At 44.6% G+C, this 20,390-nt stretch overlaps 1 protein-coding gene across 2 annotated transcripts in view; it reads left to right on the top strand.

Moving 5' to 3' along the window:
* Positions 1-20,390, top strand: part of LOC124043950 (transmembrane protein 163-like) — a 123,017-nt gene that overhangs the window by 20,152 nt on the left and 82,475 nt on the right. For both annotated transcript variants that reach the window (XM_046363120.1, XM_046363121.1), the window contains exon 2: positions 3,278-3,397. In XM_046363120.1, the coding sequence (XP_046219076.1) occupies positions 3,278-3,397 (120 nt within the window). The remainder of the gene's footprint in view (positions 1-3,277; positions 3,398-20,390) is intronic.

Below are 20,390 nucleotides of genomic sequence, written 5' to 3' on the forward strand. Positions count from 1 at the left end.
TGCCAAAGCTTTTCAGTCTCCTGAGGGGGAATAGGCTTTGTCGTGCCCTCTTCACAACTGTCTTGGTGTATTTGGACCATGATAGTTTGTTGGTGATGTAGACACTAAGGAACTTGAAGCACTCAACCTGCTCCACTACAGCCCTGTCGATGAGAATGTGGGCGTGCTTGGTCCTCCTTTTCCTGTAGTCCACAATCATCTCCTTTGTCTTGATCACATTGAGGGAGAGGTTGTTGTCCTGGCACCACACTGCCAGGTCTCTGACCTCTTCCATATAGACTGTCTCATCGTTGTCATGGATCAGACCTACCACTGTTGTGTCATCGGCAAACTTAATGATGGCGTTGGGAGTCATGCCTGGCCATGTAGTCATGAGTGAACAGGGAGTACAGGAGGGGACTGATCACGCACCCACGAGGGGCCCCCGTGTTGAGGATCAGCATGGCGGATGTGTTGTTACCTACCCTTACCACCTGAGGGCAGTCCGTCAGGAAGTCCAGGATCCAGTTGCAGAGGGAGGTGTTTAGTCCCAGTGTCCTTAGCTTATTTATGAGCTTTGAGGGCACTGTGGTGTTGAGCTGTAGTCAATGAATAGCGTTCTCACATAGGTGTTTATTTTGTTCAGGTGGGAAAAGGCAGTGTGGAGTGCAATATGGATTGGATCATCTGTGGATCTGTTGGGGCAGTATGCAAATTGGAGTGGGACTAGGGTTTCTGGGATGGTGTTGCTGTGAGCCATGACCAGCCTTTCAAAGCACTTTCAAAGCACGGCTACATACGTGAGTGCTACGGGTCGGTAGTCATTTAGGCAGGTTACCGTAGTGTTCTTGGGCACAGGGACTCTGGTGGTCTGCTTGAAACATGTTGGTATTACAGACTCGGTCAGGGACAGGTTGAAAATGTCAGTGAAGACACTTGCCAGTTGGTCAGCGCAAGTACCTCAAGGTAATCTGGCCTTGTGAATGTTGACCTGTTTAAAGGTCCTACTCACATCGACTGCGGAGAGCGTGATCACACAGTCGTCCGAAACAGCTGAGGCTCTCATGTATGTTTCAGTGTTACTTTCCTCGAGGCGAGCATAGATGTAATTTAGCTTGTCTGGTAGTCTTGTGTCACTGGGCAGCTCGCGGCTGTGTTTCCTTTGTAGTCTGTAATAGTGTGCAGGCCCTGTCACATCCGACAAGCGTCGGAGCCGGTGTAGTACAATTCAATATTAGTCCTGTATTGACACTTTGCCTGTTTGATGGTTCGTCGGAGGTCATACCGGGATTTCTAATAAGCTTCCGGTTTAGAGTCCTGCTCCTTGAAAGTGTCAGCTCTACCCTTTAGCACAATGCGGATGTTGCCTGTAATCCATGGCTTCTGGTTGGGGTATGTACGTACAGTTACTGTGGGGACGACGTCATTGATGCACTTATTGAAAAAGCCAGTGACTGATGTGGTGTACTCCTCAATGCCATCAGAAGAATCCCAGAACTTATTCCAGGCTGTGCTAGAAAAATAGTCCTATAGCTTAGCATCTGACCACTTTTTTATTAACCTAGTCACTGGTGCTTCCTGTTTTCATTTTTGCTTGTAAGTAGGAATCAGGAGGATAGAATTATGGTCAGATTTGCCAAATGGAGGGCGAGGGAGAGATTTGTACGCGTCTCTGTGTGTGGTGTAAAGTTGGTCTTGAGGTTTCTTCCCTCTGGTTGCACATTTTAACATGCTGGTAGAAATGAGGTAGAACTGATCTAATTTCCCTGTATTAATGTCCCTGGCCACTAGGAGTGCCACCTCTGGGTGAGCGTTTTTCTGTTTTCTTATGGCAGTATACAGCTCATTTAATGTGGTCCTAGTGCCAGCATCAGTTTGTGGTGGTAAATAGACAGCTAGGAAGAATATAGATTGGTAAATAGTGTGGTCTACTCTACCTCAGGCTAGCAAAACCTCGAGACTCCCTTGGATTTCATGCACCAGCTGTTGTTCACAAATATATACAGACCGCCACCCCTTGTCTTACCAGAGGCAGCTGTTCTATCCTGCCGAAAAAGCTTAAAACCCGCCAGCTGTATGTTATTCATGTTGTCGTTCAGCCATGACTCGGTGAAACACACAATATTACAGTTTTTAAATATTCAGTTGGTAGGATATACGTGCTCGTAGTTCATCTGTTTTATTATCCAATCATTGTACGTTGGCTAATAGGACCGATGGTAAAGGCAGATTACACACTCGCCGTTGGTTCCTTACAAGGCACCCAGACCTACATTCCCGATATCTCCATCTCTTTCTCCTGCGAATGACGGGGATGAGGGCCTTGTCGGGTGGCTGAAGTAAATCCTTTACGTCCAACTCGTTAAAGAAAAAAATCTTATTCCAGTATGGGGTGAGTAATCTCTGTCCTGATATCTAGAAGCGCTTTTCGGTCATAAGAGACGGTGGCAGAAACATTATGTGCAAAATAAGTTACAAATCACGCTAAAAAACAGACACAATAAATCCGTAAAACGGCAGTCATCTCCTCCGGCGCCATTATTCCTGCCTCCCACTGAATACAAATCAATGAATGAAGGGACTGGGAGAAGAGCTGTGAATATTCTGTGAATATTCTATCACTATTGTCCTCCCAGGCAATTTCTCAGAGAGAGTGCCCTTGTTCTCTAGCATGGGACTGTTAGGATGAGAATAAAATGAGAGGAGGGGTTCCCATGTTGTTTTCCACCCTTTTGTTGTCACTACATGACTTTGCAATCTCCTATCAGTCAGTGTGTATAAAATGTTAAGTCTTAGTGCTCATTCACACGAAGCCACATGACAATCGAGAAGGAAGACATGCCAGATTCACAATCCCAATATCTAGTAATTCTCTCTCTCTGTGCCTTTTCTTTTCAGGAGTCTGTCTTCATGGGTCCATGATCACACCACAACTTGTCAGCACACTATATTTAACTTCGCAACAGCTAACTTAATTAATCCTTTATCAAAAAGAGCAACAAATTATTGAGCCCTGCCGTGTCCTGAGAAACAATTTAGTCAAGCTAATTAAATGTAGCTGTGTTGTACCTTGCTCTCAGTGAGTCATGCATCCTTTACCTCCCTACAACACCCAGCAAATTACATGTTCACTGACCCAGTGCTTTCTTTGCTAGCTGGGAAAGGAGGAGAGGGAGAACTACTCAATTGTGGTTTGAAGCAGTGTTCATTAGCTCTTGTTGTAATGTATTCTTCTCCTGCCTTTGGTTTGACGTGCATGGGTGCTGCCATTAACCACCAGTTTCTCACCTCTCTACAGGCCTGCTGGAAAGCAGCATGCGACTAAAGCCCCACGAGGCTCAAAACTACAGGAAGAAGGCATTGTGGGTGTCTTGGATCTCCATCGTGGTGACACTCATCCTGGCAGTGGCAGCCTTCAGTGAGTACATATCAGACAGATATCAGACAGAACAGAAGACCAAATCTAACTCTTGTTCATTAATATTGTAGAACATAATTATTTTGAAGCCTTCACAATGCACTGTGAAAAAAGAAAGCAGACCTATGAACTACAATTCGGGAAGATACTCTTGCAATGCTGCCATTAATTGCTAGTCGCGTCATGTCAAAAAGTTCACTTCATGATGACTTATTCCGTTTGGTGTCTTTTGGTGTTTAAATTCAAGAGATAAAGAAAAGAGAGATTTGTCTCTTCAGGTTCAAAGCACACTAGGGAATTCCATTCCAACTCCCTGTTACAAGTCACTCTAGGGCCCTTGAACTTTCCTGTGACCTTTGACACCATGAAAAGGGACCAGGATTGTCTTTATGGTGTGGTGCATTCACTTGGCAGGTTTGACTTTTAAATGTCTCTGTGAAAGGCAGCGGTGTCATCATGTAACCTTTTCAAGATTTCATCCCAGGAGGATGTCTTTTGTCCTCTTTCAGGTGTAACTGTCTCTCACCTCAGTGTTTTAAATTACAGTTGCAGTGCCTTAAATGGCCTTGCGTGACTCAAAGTACAGCTTACTGTTGCTAGCTGCGAACAGCTGTGGCTCAGAATCAACATTTTGTTTCCTTTCATAAACCAGCTTTTGATTGTACGAAGTAGTTGCACAAAGTGGAGCATCTTTAAACTGGCTCACTCATATCTGTCTGCAAACTCAACAGAAAAATAGAATATAAAGAGTTGGTGGTTTGGAGTAGACATTTTACATTTACATTACATTTAAGTCATTTAGCAGACGCTCTTATCCAGAGCGACTTACAAATTGGTGCATTCACCTTATGACATCCAGTGGAACAGCCACTTTACAATAGTGCATCTAAATCTTTTAAGGGGGGTGAGAAGGATTACTTTATCCTATCCTAGGTATTCCTTAAAGAGGTGGGGTTTCAGGTGTCTCCGGAAGGTGGTGATTGACTCCGCTGTCCTGGCGTCGTGAGGGAGTTTGTTCCACCATTGGGGGGCCAGAGCAGCGAACAGTTTTGACTGGGCTGAGCGGGAACTGTACTTCCTCAGTGGTAGGGAGGCGAGCAGGCCAGAGGTGGATGAATGCAGTGCCCTTGTTTGGGTGTAGGGCCTGATCAGAGCCTGGAGGTACTGAGGTGCCGTTCCCCTCACAGCTCCGTAGGCAAGCACCATGGTCTTGTAGCGGATGCGAGCTTCAACTGGAAGCCAGTGGAGAGAGCGGAGGAGCGGGGTGACGTGAGAGAACTTGGGAAGGTTGAACACCAGACGGGCTGCGGCGTTCTGGATGAGTTGTAGGGGTTTAATGGCACAGGCAGGGAGCCCAGCCAACAGCGAGTTGCAGTAATCCAGACGGGAGATGACAAGTGCCTGGATTAGGACCTGCGCCGCTTCCTGTGTGAGGCAGGGTCATACTCTGCGGATGTTGTAGAGCATGAACCTACAGGAACGGGCCACCCCTTGATGTTAGTTGAGAACGACAGGGTGTTGTCCAGGATCACGCCAAGGTTCTTAGCGCTCTGGGAGGAGGACACAATGGAGTTGTCAACCGTGATGGCGAGATCATGGAACGGGCAGTCCTTCCCGGGAGGAAGAGCAGCTCCGTCTTGCCGAGGTTCAGCTTGAGGTGGTGATCCATCATCCACACTGATATGTCTGCCAGACATGCAGAGATGCGATTCGCCACCTGGTCATCAGAAGGGGGAAAGGAGAAGATTAATTGTGTGTCGTCTGCATAGCAATGATAGGAGAGACCATGTGAGGTTATGACAGAGCCAAGTGACTTGGTGTATAGCGAGAATAGGAGAGGGCCTAGAACAGAGCCCTGGGGGACACCAGTGGTGAGAGCGCGTGGTGAGGAGACAGATTCTCGCCACGCCACCTGGTAGGAGCGACCTGTCAGGTAGGACGCAATCCAAGCGTGGGCCGCGCCGGAGATGCCCAACTCGGAGAGGGTGGAGAGGAGGATCTGATGGTTCACAGTATCGAAGGCAGCCGATAGGTCTAGAACTATGAGAGCAGAGGAGAGAGAGTTAGCTTTAGCAGTGCGGAGCGCCTCCGTGATACAGAGAAGAGCAGTCTCAGTTGAATGACTAGTCTTGAAACCTGACTGATTTGGATCAAGAAGGTCATTCTGAGAGAGATAGCGGGAGAGCTGGCCAAGGACGGCACGTTCAAGAGTTTTGGAGAGAAAAGAAAGAAGGGATACTGGTCTGTAGTTGTTGACATCGGAGGGATCGAGTGAAGGTTTTTTCATAAGGGGTGCAACTCTCGCTCTCTTGAAGACGGAAGGGACGTAGCCAGCGGTCAGGGATGAGTTGATGAGCGAGGTGAGGTAAGGGAGAAGGTCTCCGGAAATGGTCTGGAGAAGAGAGGAGGGGATAGGGTCAAGCGGGCAGGTTGTTGGGCGGCCGGCCGTCACAAGACGCGAGATTTCATCTGGAGAGAGAGGGGAGAAAGAGGTCAGAGCACAGGGTAGGGCAGTGTGAGCAGAACCAGCGGTGTCGTTTGACTTAGCAAACGAGGATCGGATGTCGTCGACCTTCTTTTCAAAATGGTTGACGAAGTCATCTGCAGAGAGGGAGGAGGCGGGGGGGAGGATTCAGGAGGGAAGAGAAGGTGGCAAAGAGCTTCCTAGGGTTAGAGGCAGATGCTTGGAATTTAGAGTGGTAGAAAGTGGCTTTAGCAGCAGAGACAGAAGAGGAACATGTAGAGAGGAGGGAGTGAAAGGATGCCAGGTCCGCAGGGAGGCGAGTTTTCCTCCATTTCCGCTCGGCTGCCCGGAGCCCTGTTCTGTGAGCTCGCAATGAGTCGTCGAGCCACGGAGCGGGAGGGGAGGACCGAGCCGGCCTGGAGGATAGGGGGCATAGAGAGTCAAAGGATGCAGAAAGGGAGGAGAGGAGGGTTGAGGAGGCAGAATCAGGAGATAGGTTGGAGAAGGTTTGAGCAGAGGGAAGAGATGATACGATGGAAGAGGAGAGAGTAGCGGGGGGAGAGAGAGCGAAGGTTGGGATGGCGCGATACCATCCGAGTAGGGGCAGTGTGGGAAGTGTTGGATGAGAGCGAGAGGGAAAAGGATACAAGGTAGTGGTCGGAGACTTGGAGGGGAGTTGCAATGAGGTTAGTGGAAGAACAGCATCTAGTAAAGATGAGGTCGAGCGTATTGCCTGCCTTGTTAGTAGGGGGGGAAGGTGAGAGGGTGAGGTCAAAAGAGGAGAGGAGTGGAAAGAAGTAGGCAGAGAGGAATGAGTCAAAGGTAGACATGGGGAGGTTAAAGTCGCCCAGAACTGTGAGAGGTGAGCCGTCCTCAGGAAAGGAGCTTATCAAGGCATCAAGCTCATTGATGAACTCTCCGAGGGAACCTGGAGGGCGATAAATGATAAGGATGTTAAGCTTGAAATGGCTGGTAACTGTGACAGCATGGAATTCAAAGGAGGCGATAGACAGATGGGTAAGGGGAGAAAGAGAGAATGACCACTTGGGAGAGATGAGGATCCCGGTGCCACCACCCCGCTGACCAGAAGCTCTCGGGGTGTGCGAGAACACGTGGGCGGACGAAGAGAGAGCAGTAGGAGTAGCAGTGTTATCTGTGGTGATCCATGTTTCCGTCAGTGCCAAGAAGTCGAGGGACTGGAGGGAGGCATAGGCTGAGATGAACTCTGCCTTGTTGGCCGCAGATCGGCAGTTCCAGAGGCTACCGGAGACCTGGAACTCCACGTGGGTCGTGCGCGCTGGGACCACCAGATTAGGGTGGCCGCGGCCACGTGGTGTGGAGCGTTTGTATGGTCTGTGCAGAGAGGAGAGAACAGGGATAGACAGACACATAGTTGACAGGCTACAGAAGAGGCTACGCTAATGCAAAGGAGATTGGAATGACAAGTGGACTACACGTCTCGAATGTTCAGAAAGTTAAGCTTACGTAGCAAGAATCTTATTGACTAAAATGATTAAAATGATACAGTACTGCTGAAGTAGGCTAGCTGGCAGTGGCTGCGTTGTTGACTTTGTAGGCTAGCTGGCAGTGGCTGCGTTGTTGACTTTGTAGGCTAGCTGGCAGTGGCTGCGTTGTTGACACTACACTAATCAAGTCGTTCTGTTGAGTGTAATAGTTTCTACAGTGCTGCTATTCGGGGGCTAGCTGGCTAGCTAGCAGTGTTGATTACGTTACGTTGCGTTAAAAGAACGAGTAGACAAAATCAAATCAAATTGTATTGGTCACATACACATATTTAGCAAATGTTGTGGGTGTTGCGAAATGCTTGTGTACCTAGCTCCAACAGTGAAGTACTGTCTAAAAATTCCCAACAATACACACCAATCTAAAAGTAAAAGATTGTTATTAAGTGGGGCGGCAGGGTAGCCTGCCTTGCCTAGTTAAATAAAGATAAAATAAAAGTAATATATAAATATTAGGATGATCAATGTCGGAGTTGCATGGACTAAAATACTTCAGAATAGAATACAGTATATACATATGAAATTAGTAAAGCAGTATGTAAACATTATTAAAGCGACTAGTGTGCCATTATTAAAGTGACCCGGGATTCCATGTCTATGTATATAGGTCAGCAGCACTTAATGATGACAGAAGTGAGTGCTACGGAGCGATAGTCATTTAGTTCAGTTACCTTTGCTTTCTTGTGTACAGGAACAATTGTGGACATCTTGAAGTAAGTGGGGACAGCAGACGATGTGCCCTTGAGCAAGGCCCTTCACTCTAATAGGAAATTCAGATCTATCCAAATAGCTTGATTGTCCACATGGTAATGAGTATCTACAGTGGAATAAACTTAATGTATATACTAATGTTGCACCTTCCAGAATAGTCGCGTTTGTTTTATTTTATTTTTTATTTTTATTTCACCTTTATTTGATTTAACTAGGTAGGCTAGTTGAGAAAAAGTTCTCATTTATAACTGAGACCTGGCCAAGATAAAGCAAAGCAGTGCGACGAAAACAACAATACAGCGTTACACATTGGATAAACAAACAGTCAATAACACAATAGAATAATCTGTATACAGTGTGTGCAAATTAAGTAAGGAGGTAAGGCAATAAATAAGCCATAGTGGCAAAGTAATTACAATTTAGCAATTAACACAGAAAATACTGGTGTGCAAAAGAGCAGAAAAACCAAAACAACTATGCGGATGAGGTAGGTAGGTGCGTGGGCTATTTACAGCTGAGCTGTGGAGAGTTGCAGCGATCGGTAAGCTGCTCTGACAGCTGATGCCTAAAGTTAGTGAGGGAGATATGTCTACAACTTCAGTGAGTTTTGCAATTCGTTCCAGTCATTGGCAGCAGAAAACTGGAAGGAAAGGCGGCCAAAGGGTGTGTTGGCTTTGGGGATGACCAGTGAAATATACCTGCTGGAGCGCATGCTATGGGTGGGTGTTGCTATGGTGCCCAGTGAACTGAGATAAGGTGGCGCTTTACCTAGCAAAGACTTATAGATGACCTGGAGCCAGTGAGTTTTGCGACGAATATGTAGCGAGGATCAGCCAACAAGAGCATACAGGTCGCAGTGGTGGGTAGTATATGGGGCTTTGGTGACAAAACGGATGGCACTGTGATGGACTGCATCCAATTTGCTGAGTAGAGTGTTGGAGGCTATATCGCCGAAGTCAAGGATCGGTAGGATAGTCAGTTTTACGAGAGTATGTTTGGCAGCATGAGTGAAGGAGACTTTGTTATGAAATAGGAAGACGATTCTAGATTTCATTTTCGATTGGAGATGCTTAATGTGAGTCTGGAGGGAGAGTTTACAGTCAACCCAGACACCTAGGTATTTATAGTTGTCCACATATTCTAAGTCAGAACCGTCCAGAGTAGTGATGCTAGTCAGGCGGGCAGGTGCGGGCAGTGAAGAGCATGCATTTAGTTTTACTAGAATTTAAGAACAGTTGGAGGCCATGGAAGGAATGTTATATGGCATTGAAGCTCGTTTGGAGGTTTGTTAACAGAATGACACTTGACAATTACATGTAAATGAGGCAATGTCTCATCTGTTAGACAAACGGTAGGCAATTTGTGGTTGTTAGTAGTAGTGGTCCTCTGTAGCTCAGTTGGTAGAGCACGACACTTGGAATGCCAGGATAGTGGCTTTAAGTTCCAGGGACCACCTGTATATGAACTGTATAGTCACTTTGGAAAAACGTGTCTGCTAAATGGCATGTTTTATACTGAACAAAAATATAAATGCAACAATTTCAAAGATTTTACTCTGTTACAGTTCATATAAGGAAATTAGTCAATTGAAATATTTTTTTAGGCTCTAATCTATGGATTTCACATGACTGGGAATACAGATATGCATCTGTTAGTCACAGATATCTTTACAAAAAAAAGGTAGGGGTGTGGATCACAAAACCAGTCAGTATCTGGTGTGACCATTTGCCTCATGCAGCACGACACATCTTCTTCACATAAAGCTTATGGGAATGTTGTTCCACTCCTCTTCAATGGCTTTGCCAAGTTGTTGGATATTGGCAGGAACTGGAACACGCTGTTGTACACATCGATCCAGAGCATCCCAAACATGCTCAATGGTAACATGTCTGCTGAGTATGCATGCCATGGAAGAACTGGGACATTTTCAGCTTCCAGGAATTGTATACAGATCCTTGTGTCATGGGGCTGTGCATTATCATGCTGAAACATGAGGTGATGGCGGCAGATGAATGGCACGACAAAGGGCCTCAGGATCTCGTCACGGTATCTCTGTGCATTGAAATTGCCATTGAAAAAATGCAATTGTGTTCTTTGTCCGTAGCTTATTCCTACCCATACCATAACCCCACCGCCACCATGGGGCACTCTGTTCACAACATTGACATCAGCAAACCGCTTTCCCAGAACAACGTGCATCTGTTTAATGATCATGCTGTTTAATCAGCTTTTTGATATGCCACACTTGTCAGGTGGATGGATTATTTTGGCAAAGGAGAAATGCTCACTAACTGGGATGTAACCAGATTTGTGCACAACATTTTGGAGAACTAAGGAATCTTTTATTTTAGCTCATGAAACATGGGACCTACACTTTACATATTGCATTTATATTTTTGTTCAGTGTATATACCGTAATCATATCTCTGTGGGATTGTGTGATGCCTGATGCCTGAATGTGTTTTAATTATTGTGCCTGCTCTATCTACAGTAGTCAATGTCTTCGAAGGTTAAGTACGGTGTATTACTGTTCTGCCTGCCTGCTGAGAGAGCACTGTATAATAGCAAAGCTGCTTCATATTCAAAGACGTGTTTCTTCACAACAAGCTGATTTCAGAAAGCCTACAGCCCTGTTAGGGATTGTCTGAAGATTCTGGATGGTGACAAATGGTGTGCTGCTCGATTAATCTGTCCCTCTGTCTGTTTCCATTTGATGCTATGTGAGGAGGGACAGAGAGAGATGATAGAGAGAGAGAAAGCGGGAGAGATGGGGAGAGAGAGAGAGGAGGATGAATAAAGCACATCAGTGCAATCTCTGTTATGGGTGGTCCAAATTATTCCCATCTGAATGTGGAGCGAGCTAATTTGGCTGAGAAAACAGTCGCTCCCTCCTCTTAACCGTCTCTCACAGCAGTAATTGGCTTGGTTTTAGCCCAGTTATAGTCTGAACACAAGTTTAAAATAAACACTCAATGATTCTGGCTATTGAATCGGGCCAGCATCATACCACCCTGCATCCCACTGCTGACTTTCCTCTGAAGCTAAGCAAGGATGGTCCTGGTCGGCCCCTGGATGGGATACCAGATGCTGCTGGAAGTGGTGTTGGAGAGCCAATAGGAAGTACACTTTCCTCTGGTCTAAAGAAATATCCCAATGCCCCTGGGCAGTGATTGGGGACAGAGGGTGTCCCACGTTAGACGGTTGTTCTGACTCTCTGTGGTCACTAAAGATCCCAAGACAATTGTCATAAGAGTAGGGGTGTTAACTCCAGTGTCCTGGCTAAATTCCCCATCTGTCCCTCATATCATCATGGCCACCTAATCATCCCCAGCTTCCAATTGGCTCATTCATCCCCCCTCCTCTCCCCTGGAACTATTCCTCAGGTCGTTGCTGTAAATATGAATGTTTTCTCAGTCAATTTACCTGGTAAAGTAAGGTTTGAATTAAATTGGCTATCCAGTTCACATTAAACAGATTATCCGGTACTTTTATATACTTTTTAGCCAGTAGTTCTGAAAGTAGCGCCCACAAGCCAAAAGTGGTCTCCTAAAATTGCGTACTACATCACATATGTGCAGATAATGTGCACCAAGTCATTGCTCTCTCTCTCCCTCTGTCGTGTGTGATTCTTGGCTGGAACTTGAATTGCCAGGGGGCTGGCCCATGTAGGGAGAAATGTAGGGGAAATGGTGCAGCACCTCTTCCAGAAAACAGTTGCTTTCAAACTAGGGATGTCTTGGCTAATTGTGGTAAGACAGTAATTCTGCTCATAGATTATGCATGTATGAACTACACATTGAGACATTCACCCCAAAGTGGTTTAAAAAATACTTAGTAGTCCCCAAATACCAGAGCATGTCTTTAAGATAACTTTGTGCATATAAGGGACATTCTCTTGCAGGTACTAAAACAGTTAAATGTGGTAGCTAGTGCAGGCAAATGTTCACAGGAATCTATATATTATATATTGTGACATCAGATCTGAAGAATTAATTATCTTATTTGAGACCACTTATGTCGTAGAGGTAGCCCTTTAACTAGAATCATTGGCCTTCGACTTGGTGCTGTGTTTTCCTATGTTGCCCCTAGACCTACAGCTTTCCCCTTGGTTTTAAATAAAACATTAGCTGGCTTTCACAAACCGCTGTGCCGCCAGGCTTAGTACACTTCGCTTCCTCCTTCTCCGTTCCCTCTGTTTTCAAATCAACTTCAAATCTAATCATTTCAGCATCAAAATTGCTTTTAGAGCACAGGAGTATAAGGGAATGAATACATTCACATCTTTAGAAGATACTGTTCATATTCCATTCGTATAAAATGATATTGTCATATAATATTCTGTTCATTGAAGTGGATGAGGCATACAGTGCCTTCAGAAAGTATTCACACGCCTTGACTTTTTCCACATTTTGTTGTGTTACAAAGTGGAATCAAAATGGATTTAATTGTCATTTTTTGTGAACAATCTACACACTCTGTCATGTCAAAGTGGAAGAAAAAATCTAACATTTGTATAAAAAAAAATATAATGTCAAATAAAACAGTGATATATCTTGATTAGATAAGTATTCAATAAAAGTCAATAAATGTTAGAATCACTTTGAGTCTTTCTGGGTAAGTCTTTAAGAGCTTTCCGCACCTTGATTGTTCAACATTCTCCCATTATTCTTTTCAAAATTCTTCAAGCTCTGTCAAATTGGTTGTTGATCATTGCCAGACAACCATTTTCAGGCCTTGCCAAGGATTTTCAAGCAGAAGTTTAAGTCAAAACTGTAACTCTGCCACTCAGGAACATTCAATGTCTTCTTGGTAAGCAACTCCAGTGTAGATTTGGCCTTGTGTTTTAGGTTATTGTCGTGCGGAAAGGTGAATTCATCTCCCAGTGTCTGGTGGAAAGCAGACTGAACCAGGTTTTCCTCTAGGGTTTTTGCATGTGCTTAACTCCATTCCGTTTCTTTTTTATCCTTGCTGATTACAATAACATGATGCAGCAACCACTATGCTTGAAAATATGGAGAGTGGTACTCAGTAATGTGTTGTATTGGTTTTGCCCCAAACATAACACTTGGTATTCAGGAGAAAAGGTTAATTGCTTTGCCATATTTTTTGCAGTATTACTTTAGTGCCTTGTTGCAAACAGGATACATGTTTTGGAATATTTTTATTCTGTACAGGCGTCCTTCTTTTCACTCTGTTATTTATGTTAGTATTGTGGAGTAACTACAATGTTGTTGATCCATCATCAGGTTTCTCCTATCACAGCCATTAAACTCTGTAACTGTTTTAAGGTCACCTTTCACCTCATGGTGAAATCCCTGAGTGGTATCCTTCCTCTCTGGAAACTGAGTTAGGGAGGATGCCTGTATTTTTGTAGTGACTGGTTATATTGATACACCACCCAAAGTGTAATTAATAACTTTACTATGTTCAAAGGGATATTTAATGTCTGATTTAATTGTTTTACCCATATACCAATTGGTTCCCTTCTTTGCGAGGCATTGGAAAACCTCCCTGGTCTTTGTGATTGTATCTGTGTTTGAAATTCACTGCTCGACTGAGGGACCTTACATATAATTCCATGTCTGGAGTACAGAGATGAGGTAGTCATTCAAAAATCATGTTAAATTATTATTGCACACAGAGCTAGTCCATGCAACTTATTATGTGACTTGTTCTCATCATTATTACTCCTGAATTTGTTTTCCATAACAAAGAGTTTGAATACTTATTGACTCAAGACACTTCAGCTTTTCATTTTTGATTAATATGTACAACATTTGACATGATGGGGTATTGTGTGTAGGCCAGTGACACAAGAGTTCAATTTAATCCATTTGAAATTCAGGCTGTAACTCAACAAAATGTGAAAAAAAGTCGAGGGGTGTGAATGCTTTCTGAAGGTCCTGTATATTTTAATCTAATGTTATTTAGGTTTGTTTCCAACAATAAAGCTGTACATTCCATGGTAAAATTACAATGTGGTGTTGTGAAAAGATTAAACCTTGTTCGAACATAAATGTACCTGAGGTCATTACTCACACAGTATTCAGGAATTTGACAATGACTGGTCCCAGATTCCATGCCAAATACCATAGGAGTTGGTAAAACAGCACAGAGAGATCTGGGACAAGGCGTTGTAATGTGAGTGACACTTGGAAGGAAAGCTTCACTATAGTTGCTGGGCAGCTGAACATGACAGATGGGTGGAAAAGCCACATTACAATGGATGGCAGTCCACCCCCATTCGGTCTGAAAGCTCTGCTAAACTGTTGGTGAATATCTGTGTCCTAAATGGTACCCTTTTCCTATATGGCTCTGGTCAAAAATAGTGCACTATATACAGTACATGTAGGGAATAGGGTCCCTATTGGGACTCACTCAAAATATATTTTTTAGAGAGACAGACAGATGTACAGGAGTCTGGAGGAAATACAATAAATAATTTGTAGCTTTGAAAACACCCAGCAAAGGAAAACATTCTCACCGGCTCAGACGTTCATCTTGTCGCCTTTTGCTTGGTGGAAAACACGATTATTTATTCATTTGTTTTTCTTTCCTGTTGGTAAATGTCAAAACAACAAGGAGAGATGGACAACAAGGCATGGTGAATAAAAATGGAATCCATTTGTGTCTATAATTAGAGGGGCCAATCAATGTGTGACTTCAGGTTTAAAATTTCAAAATGGTTTGATATGCATTTAAATATGATTTTCTTGCAGCTTCACATGTGCAGTTATATGAATACAATTCTAGGTAGGCACAATGAGACCATAAATCCACCTAGCAACAACAAAACATCTACATGTCATTCAAAATGTCACAAGATACCTCGCTTCGCGTTCCTAGGAAACTATGCAGTTTTTTGTTTTTTTACGTGTTATTTCTTACATTAGTACCCCAGGTCATCTTAGGTTTCATTACATACAGTCGAGAAGAACTACTGAATATAAGATCAGCGTCAACTCACCATCAGTACGACCAAGAATATGTTTTCCGCGACGCGGATCCTGTGTTCTGCCTTACAAACAGGACAACGGAATGGATCGCATGCAGCGACCCAAGGAAACGACTCCGAAAAAGAGGGAAACGCGGCGGTGTTCTGGTCAGACTCCGAAAAAGGGCACATCGCGCACCACTTCCCAGTATTCTTCTTGCCAATGTCCAGTCTCTCGACAACAAGGTTGATGAAATCCGAGCAAGGGTGGCATTCCAGAGGGACATCAGAGACTGCAACGTTCTTTGCTTTACGGAGACATGGCTTACTGGGAAAACGCTATCCAGGGCGGTGCAGCCAACGGGTTTCTCCACGCATCGCGCCGACAGAAACAAACATCTCTCTGGTAAGAAGAGTGGCGGGGCGTATGCCTCATGACTAACGGGACATGGTGTGATGAAGGAAACATACAGGAACTCAAATCCTTCTGTTCACCTGATTTAGAATTCCTCACAATCAAATGTAGACCGCATTATCTTCCAAGAGAATTCTCTTCGATTATAATCACAGCCGTATATATCCCCCCCAAGCAGACACATCGATGGCTCTGAACGAACTTTATTTAACTCTTTGCAAACTGGAAAACATTTATCCGGAGGCTGCATTCATTGTAGCTGGGGATTTTAACAAAGCCAATCTGAAAACAAGACTCCCTAAATTTTATCAGCATATCGATTGCGCAACCAGGGGTGGTAAAACCTTGGATCATTGTTACTCTAACTTCCGCGACGCATATAAGGCCCTGCCCCGCCCCCTTTCGGGAAAGCTGACCACGACTCCATTTTGCTGATCCCTGCCTACAGGCAGAAATTAAAACAAGAGGCTCCCACGCTGAGGTCTGTCCAACGCTGGTCAGACCAAGCTGACTCTACACTCCAAGACTGCTTCCATCACGTGGACTGGGACATGTTTCGTATTGCGTCAGATGGGAATATTGACGAATACGCTGATTCGGTGTGCGAGTTCATTAGAACGTGCGTCGAAGATGTCGTTCCCATAGCAACGATAAAAACATTCCCTAACCAGAAACCGTGGATTGATGGCAGCATTCGCGTGAAACTGAAAGCGCGAACCACTGCTTTTAATCAGGGCAAGGTGTCTGGCAACATGACTGAATACAAACAGTGCAGCTATTCCCTCCGTAAGGCTATTAAACAAGCTAAGCGTCAGTACAGAGACAAAGTGGAATCTCAATTCAATGGCTCAGACACAAGAGGCATGTGGCAGGGTCTACAGTCAATCACGGACTACAAGATGAAATCCAGCCCAGTCACGGACCAGGATGTCTTGCTCCCAGGCAGACTAAATAACTTTTTTGCCCGCTTTGAGGACAATACAGTGCCACTGACACGGCCTGCAACGGAAACATGCGGTCTCTCCTTCACTGCAGCCGAGGTGAGTAAGACATTTAAACGTGTTAACCCTCGCAAGGCTGCAGGCCCAGACGGCATCCCCAGCCGCGCCCTCAGAGCATGCGCAGACCAGCTGGCCGGTGTGTTTACGGACATATTCAATCAATCCCTATACCAGTCTGCTGTTCCCACATGCTTCAAGAGGGCCACCATTGTTCCTGTTCCCAAGAAAGCTAAGGTAACTGAGCTAAACGACTACCGCCCCGTAGCACTCACTTCCGTCATCATGAAGTGCTTTGAGAGACTAGTCAAGGACCATATCACCTCCACCCTACCTGACACCCTAGACCCACTCCAATTTGCTTACCGCCCAAATAGGTCCACAGACGATGCAATCTCAAACACACTGCACACTGCCCTAACCCACCTGGACAAGAGGAATACCTATGTGAGAATGCTGTTCATCGACTACAGCTCGGCATTCAACACCATAGTACCCTCCAAGCTCGTCATCAAGCTCGAGACCCTGGGTCTCGACCCCGCCCTGTGCAACTGGGTACTGGACTTCCTGACGGGCCGCCCCCAGGTGGTGAGGGTAGGCAACAACATCTCCTCCCCGCTGATCCTCAACACGGGGGCCCCACAAGGGTGCGTTCTGAGCCCTCTCCTGTACTCCCTGTTCACCCACGACTGCGTGGCCACGCACGCCTCCAACTCAATCATCAAGTTTGCGGACGACACAACAGTGGTAGGCTTGATTACCAACAACGACGAGACGGCCTACAGGGAGGATGTGAGGGCCCTCAGAGTGTGGTGTCAGGAAAATAACCTCACACTCAACGTCAACAAAACTAAGGAGATGATTGTGGACTTCAGGAAACAGCAGAGGGAACACCCCCCTATCCACATCGATGGAACAGTAGTGGAGAGGGTAGCTAGTTTTAAGTTCCTCGGCATACACATCACAGACAAACTGAATTGGTCCACTCACACTGACAGCGTCGTGAAGAAGGCGCAGCAGCGCCTATTCAACCTCAGGAGGCTGAAGAAATTCGGCTTGTCACCAAAAGCACTCACAAACTTCTACAGATGCACAATCGAGAGCATCCTGGTGGGCTGTATCACCGCCTGGTACGGCAACTGCTCCGCCCTCAACCGTAAGGCTCTCCAGAGGGTAGTGAGGACTGCACAACGCATCACCGGGGGCAAACTACCTGCCCTCCAGGACACCTACACCACCCGTTGTTACAGGAAGGCCATAAAGATCATCAAGGACATCAACCACCACTGCCTGTTCACCCCGCTATCATCCAGAAGGCGAGGTCAGTACAGGTGCATCAAAGCTGGGACCGAGAGACTGAAAAACAGCTTCTATCTCAAGGCCATCAGACTGTTAAACCACCACTAACACTGCCAACACACTGTCATTGACACTGACCCAACTCCAGCCATTTTAATAATGGGAATTGATGGGAAATGATGTAAATATATCACTAGCCACTTTAAACAATGCTACCTTATATAATGTTACTTACCCTACATTATTCATCTCATATGCATATGTATATACTGTACTCTACATCATCGACTGCATCCTTATGTAACACATGTATCACTAGCCACTTTAACTATGCCACTTTGTTTACTTTGTCTACACACTCATCTCATATGTATATACTGTACTCGATACCATCTACTGTATGCTGCTCTGTACCATCACTCATTCATATATCCTTATGTACATGTTCCTTATCCCCTTACACTGTGTATAAGACAGTAGTTTTGGAATTGTTAGTTAGATTACTTGTTGGTTATCACTGCATTGTCGGAACTAGAAGCACAAGCATTTCGCTACATTCGCATGAACATCTGCTAACCATGTGTATGTGACAAATAAAATTTGATTTGATTTGATTTGATTTGAAGAAACATGTTTCTTTGTCATGCCTAGTTGCCAGGTAATTTTGTGCTTTAGTAAACTTCTCCATAATTTATAGCCATGCTAAACATTCCTGAATAAAGAAAAAGATAAATAACACCATTTCTATATGTTTTAATATATTATATAATAATGGAATACAATACAATTATATAATACAATGGGTTTTGTCAACAAAATCATTAACACTTATAACCAATAATTAAATCATTATAATAAGTTAACTCTTCAAGCATTGTGTGTGTGTGAGTCTGTCTGAAAACTAGCCATCAAATTATTTCTTCCTCTGTCCTTCCTTCCACTCCTTGTCTCTCCTTGAAAATGCATTGTAGCCTGAGGAGAAGGACCTTCACTCCTCACCCCCAAAGTGCTTTGAGAGGGATGAGGGGAATGGTGAAAAAAAGGGGAGAATCTCAATTGCATTTCCTTGTTGCCTTACATCCTCTCTCCTCGCCTCCTTCTCAAAATCCATTGGATAAGAAGGTGAGAGGGGAAGGACCTCTAACATTCTCATCCAATCAGTTTTGAGGAAAGAGGATGTGACGAATCAGGGAAATACAATAAAACATTATACCAAGCACAGAGGAAGTAAGTATTTGACAGCTATTAAAGCCCCCATGCAATCTTTCTAATTGTATTTTGAAATCAACACTCTATGTCTAAAAAATCCCTCCAAAATATTGGGCTCTTGAAATGCTCAGTCTGATCGTGTGGGTGTTATGAAACAAATTTGAAGATATTTACATACACAGCCCTGATTTGCTGATAGGAGTTCTAAAGAGCCTACCCACTTACCCAGATGAACCATTGGTGTTTTATAATCAGATCACATTGTGACGTCATGACGTTCCAGAAGGACAACCATCTCTGCAGCACTCCACCAATCAGGCCTTTATGGTAGAGTGGCCAGACAGAAGCATCTCCTCAGTAAAAGGCACATGCCAGCCCGGTAGGAGTTTGAAAAAAGGCACTTAAAGGACTCTCAGACCATGAGAAACAAGATTCTCTGGTCTGATGAAACCAAGATTGATCTATTTGGCCTGAATGACAAGTGTCACGTCTGGAGGAAACCAGGTACCATCCCTACGGTGGAACATTTTGGTGGCAGCATCATGCTGTGGGGATGTTTTTCAGCGGCAGGGACTGTGAGACTAGTCAGGATTGAGGGAAAGATGAATGGAGAAAAGTACAGAGAGATCCTTGATGATAACCTGCTCCAGAGCGATCAGGACCTCAGACTGGGGCAAAGATTCACCTTCCAACAGGACAATGACCCTACGCAGGAGTGGCTTCGGGACAGGTCTGTGAATGTCCTTGAGTGGCCCAGCCAGAGCCCGGACTTGAACCCGATGGAACATCTCTGAAGAGACCTGCAAATAGATATGCAGTGATGCTCCCCTTACAACCTGACAGAGCTTGAGAAGATATGTAGAGAAGAATGGGAGAAACTCCCCAAACGCAGGTGTGCTACGCTTATAGCGCCATACCCAAGAGGACTCGAGGCTGTAATCGCTGCTATAGATGCTTCAACAAAGTACTGAGTAAATGTAAATGTCATATTTCTGAAGTTTTTAAAAAATTAATCGGCAAAAATGTCTAGCAACATGTTTTTGCTTTGTCATTATGGGGTATTGTATGTAGTGTAGATTGATGAGGGAAAAAAACATTTTTAATCCATTTTAGAATAAGGCTTTAAACATTTTATTTGGGGGAAAAAGTCAAGGGCTCTGAATACCTTCCGAATGCACTGTATTTACAAATGATCAAAACGTACACAGACCACAATCTTACCTCAGGAATCTTGACATAATGTTGTTCATGGCTAATTATCTTGACCGCCATAACAACATAGACACAAATGTTCTGTCAATTCTCCAGATCAACATTAATTCCCGCACTTTGGCTGTTGTTCAATTGCGTGCAGTATTACACCCACTCTTTATCACTTGACTGTCATTCAGAAAATCCTTTCCTGAATTAGCTGATGTTGCGCATTCATTTCCCCACGTA

The sequence above is a fragment of the Oncorhynchus gorbuscha genome, linkage group LG09, assembly GCF_021184085.1.
Source record: "Oncorhynchus gorbuscha isolate QuinsamMale2020 ecotype Even-year linkage group LG09, OgorEven_v1.0, whole genome shotgun sequence".
Classification (NCBI taxonomy): Eukaryota; Metazoa; Chordata; class Actinopteri; order Salmoniformes; family Salmonidae; genus Oncorhynchus; species Oncorhynchus gorbuscha.